Below are 3,555 nucleotides of genomic sequence, written 5' to 3'. Positions count from 1 at the left end.
CATCCAAGAGAACAGGTGCAATCCTGAACATCCTTCATGTGTCCGTCCGTCCGTCCCCCCCTGACCTCCCCCTCAAATGTTCCTCCCCTGTCTCTATCTGCCCTCCTACATCCTTCGCTCCGGCCTTCTCTTTCTCTGGAACTGTGGGACCTCTGTCACAATCCATCACAATAACATGTGTGAGTGTGATGGATCACCTGCAGAGCTGACTAGGGGGTGGTGTTTGTGAGTTTGAGAAACAAGGACAGGCGGACTGAGTGGAAACTTTCTAGTTGACGTTTCTGCTGCAGGGCCCTTTTGAAGACAAGTCTCCTCTCTCATCTTTCATTCTCTGGAAACTCTGTTACAAAAAGGCTTTGAAACCAAACTCTTTTTTTTTTTTTGCAATATATTTATGGTTTTTCTTGAAAGTACAACATGGAGCGAAGCGACAACACAACATCCAACGAGAAAGACAGACAGACACACATTGATACCCACATCACAAGCTAACAACAAGAAACAACAGAGGATACAAGAGAAAGAGAACAAAAAGAAAACAAAGCAGAAAAAAGAAAAAGAAAATAAGATGAACAAAAAAAAGAAAACACAGGAAAAAAAAGTTTAAAAGTAAAAAATAAATATACAACACATGGGTGCTACCAGAGGGTGAAACAAACAAAATACATTTTTACAGTTTTGTGATGGAGTAAAGCTGGGGCATAGGCTAGTTGGCACAAGTTCTCACCACTTTCAAATCCAGTCTTAAAACACACCTTTTCACAATGGCTTACTTGGTTTGATCTCCTGTATTTTGTTTGTTGTTATATCTGATTTTGCTGTTATTATCTGATTCTGCTTTGTTGATTTTAATGTTTTGATATGTGGTTTTAAACTGTCTTGTAAGGTGTCCTTGAGAGCCTTGAAAGGCGCCCATAAATAAAATGTATTATTATTATTATTATTATTATGATGTTACAAATAGAGCACATTGTCAAAAGTCTTAAATCTAAAGTCTATGTTTGTATCCCAAACATTAGCAGTGCGGTGCAAATCACCTTGCAGTCCTTGTTTTTCAATAGTATAGTCTCAGGTGGTAGAGTTATATTGGATTTAACATACATTTTCTCTTCTCCTCTCCTCTCCTCTCCTCTCCTCTCCTCTCCTCTCCTCTCCTCTCCCAGTCCATCCCAAGAAGAAGAACCGGCAGACGTGCGTGAGGAAGAGTCTAATCTGCGCCTTCGCCATGGCCTTCATCATCAGCGTCATGCTCATCGCAGCCAATCAAATGCTGCGGAACGGCATGAAGTAGCCAATCACACTGTGAGCCTGGGAAGTGGGTAAGGGAGCTGTGACCTCACTTTCTTGGCTTCTCAGCCCAAAACAGGAGCACATACCAGCCAGAACCCCAACTTCTCTGTGAACCTGTCTGTTCTTTTCATGTCAAGTTGGTTCCGGTTTTTTACATGAACAGACAATGCAAGTGGATGTGAGACACATACTGAAGCGCTACTGGGACTTGATCAACACAGACTGGACGTGATGCAATTCATTCTTTTTAAGATTCTATTGGGTTGGGGGAAGAGGGTCCTTTCATTCCTTTATTAAAGACCACCCTTTAAGATTGATTTTCTAATTAATAGCAAAACAGCAATTTCTAACATGCATCAGGTCCTTTGAGCCATTCCTATTTTTTAACAAGAGAACTCTGGTTATGGACTACACACAAGGACTGACTGAGGGCAATTTATGTTGTGTGTTGTATTTACTGTATTGTGTTCATCTATTACTTTTGTATCTATTATTACTATCATATTTTTATATTAACACTCTCTTTCAGTCCTACATGTTCACCTCTCCACTCCTGTAGACATGCTATTATCTTAACTATCTATTCACTCAATGTGTTGGTATGGAGACATTTAAATACCTTTAAATATGTTTCTAGTTATGTCTGTATGTATGTGTTTCATTTCACTCTATGTATGTATGTACATATGCACCATAACTCGTGTCAACTGTGTGTCTGTGGTGCATTGTCTTCTGCATGTTTGTGCTATGTAAGCTCAGGCGTTCTCCAAGGTGTGTAAAGTATAGAGGATTTTAACTAAGATGAATTATCAAATACAACCAATGCCACGATTAAACGGATTGTAGTTAAAGTTAAGGTTAGGGGTTTGGGGGGGGGGGGAGAAAGCTCTAGGTGACGGTTCCCAGGGTATCAGATTCATGTTAGGAGGGGTTTGAATCAAGAAACTGTCAGTATTTTTTATTGTATTCTGATATTTACTGTACGCAGACATATCAAACAGTATCCCAATAACGTTGTGATCTAAACGTATTGAACTAGTTGTGTACAGTGAATGATGTAATAGCACTCTCATAGTGATGACTGTATGGAGTGTAGAATGAGATGGGATAAATCAGGGAAATAATGTAGCTGTAAGATAAGTGTATCTGTCTGTAGTTGTACACGGTGGAGATCTAGTGGCTCAGGAGAGAACTACACCCAAAACGCTCGGACCATGGATAGCGTTGGTCTGAATGTTTTTTCTCACCAAGTTGTTTGACCAGAAAGTGGGTCCCTCTCCTCTGCCCTCGTTCACCCCCCCTTCTGGGATCTCATATAGGGCTGGATGGATAAAGGCAATATGGTGGAACCTCCACCTAGCAAAACTGGAAGGCTTGCATGGAGCTGGTTTTGTCATCGACCTATCCAGATGTTTCAGATCTGTGGAAGTGAATGAGGAGGATGGAAGGACTTTACTGAAATCAAACGCAGCCTCCGAGCCTCCCAGATGAAATATTACTTGTATCATATCACTGCATACTTTATGCATGTAGTACTCTATCATGTAATTAATTTGAAGGACAAGGAATTCACCTCCCTCTGCCCGTGGGTTTCAACCTGTCCCAGAGACATGGCCTTGGTTTTAGATGTATGTATTTATGTATGTATGTATGATCTCCTGTGAAATTTGACTTTCAGATTTCTATGGCAGTTCCTACGTATATCAGTTTATACCAGCTAATAATCAGTTCAGAATGCAGAAGGGAATATTTTCATGAATATGCAAATACAAAGTCACATCATCTCTGTTTCACGTTGTGTGCACTATACACTAGCATTCACTTTAGTGGGTTGAAATACAACATTAACTGAATTGTGTGTTTTAGTCACAGTAACAGAGGTTGTAAATCATTCAAATGTACTCACTGCCTCATATAAAGGCTATATAACGTATTTATATTGAAGATAGTTTATTTAAAAAGTCATCCATTGTTTTACATGTAAAAAATATTTTGATTTGTTTGCAAGGGGGCATTTAACCTTTGTCTATAAGCCATGTTATCCTATGAAACCAGCATCTCAGTAACTGCTGTGAATCTCCATTAGTAATGGTTTTACAATATGTGTTGAGGTTCGAGAAGGTTTCAAGTCTCTAGCTTATATAATTTCCCTACTTCGACAGTCAATCGCCTATTGTTCACCTATCGTTTGAAATTATAAACTTGTTTAAAAACTTGTTTATTGATTGTACAGAGAAATCTAAACACAAAGACATATATAACCGT

General features: G+C 39.3%; 1 protein-coding gene across 1 annotated transcript in view; it reads left to right on the top strand.

Annotated features, from left to right (window-relative positions):
* The window catches only part of LOC308174694 (calcium-binding protein 8-like), a gene marked incomplete at its 3' end in the record, with an annotated part of 16,961 nt that extends 15,670 nt beyond the window's left edge, over positions 1–1,291 (top strand). Inside the window, exon 5 of the mRNA XM_080549798.1 lies at positions 1,164–1,291. Coding sequence (XP_080405924.1) covers positions 1,164–1,291 — 128 coding nt within the window. The remainder of the gene's footprint in view (positions 1–1,163) is intronic.
* Between the last annotated feature and the right edge of the window lie 2,264 nt (positions 1,292–3,555).

This window comes from Nansenia antarctica, assembly GCF_963989245.1.
Source record: "Nansenia antarctica genome assembly, chromosome: 20".
Classification (NCBI taxonomy): domain Eukaryota; kingdom Metazoa; phylum Chordata; class Actinopteri; order Argentiniformes; family Microstomatidae; genus Nansenia; species Nansenia antarctica.
Note: the sequence above shows the minus strand (reverse complement) of the source record. Positions and strands in the feature narration are given on the sequence as shown.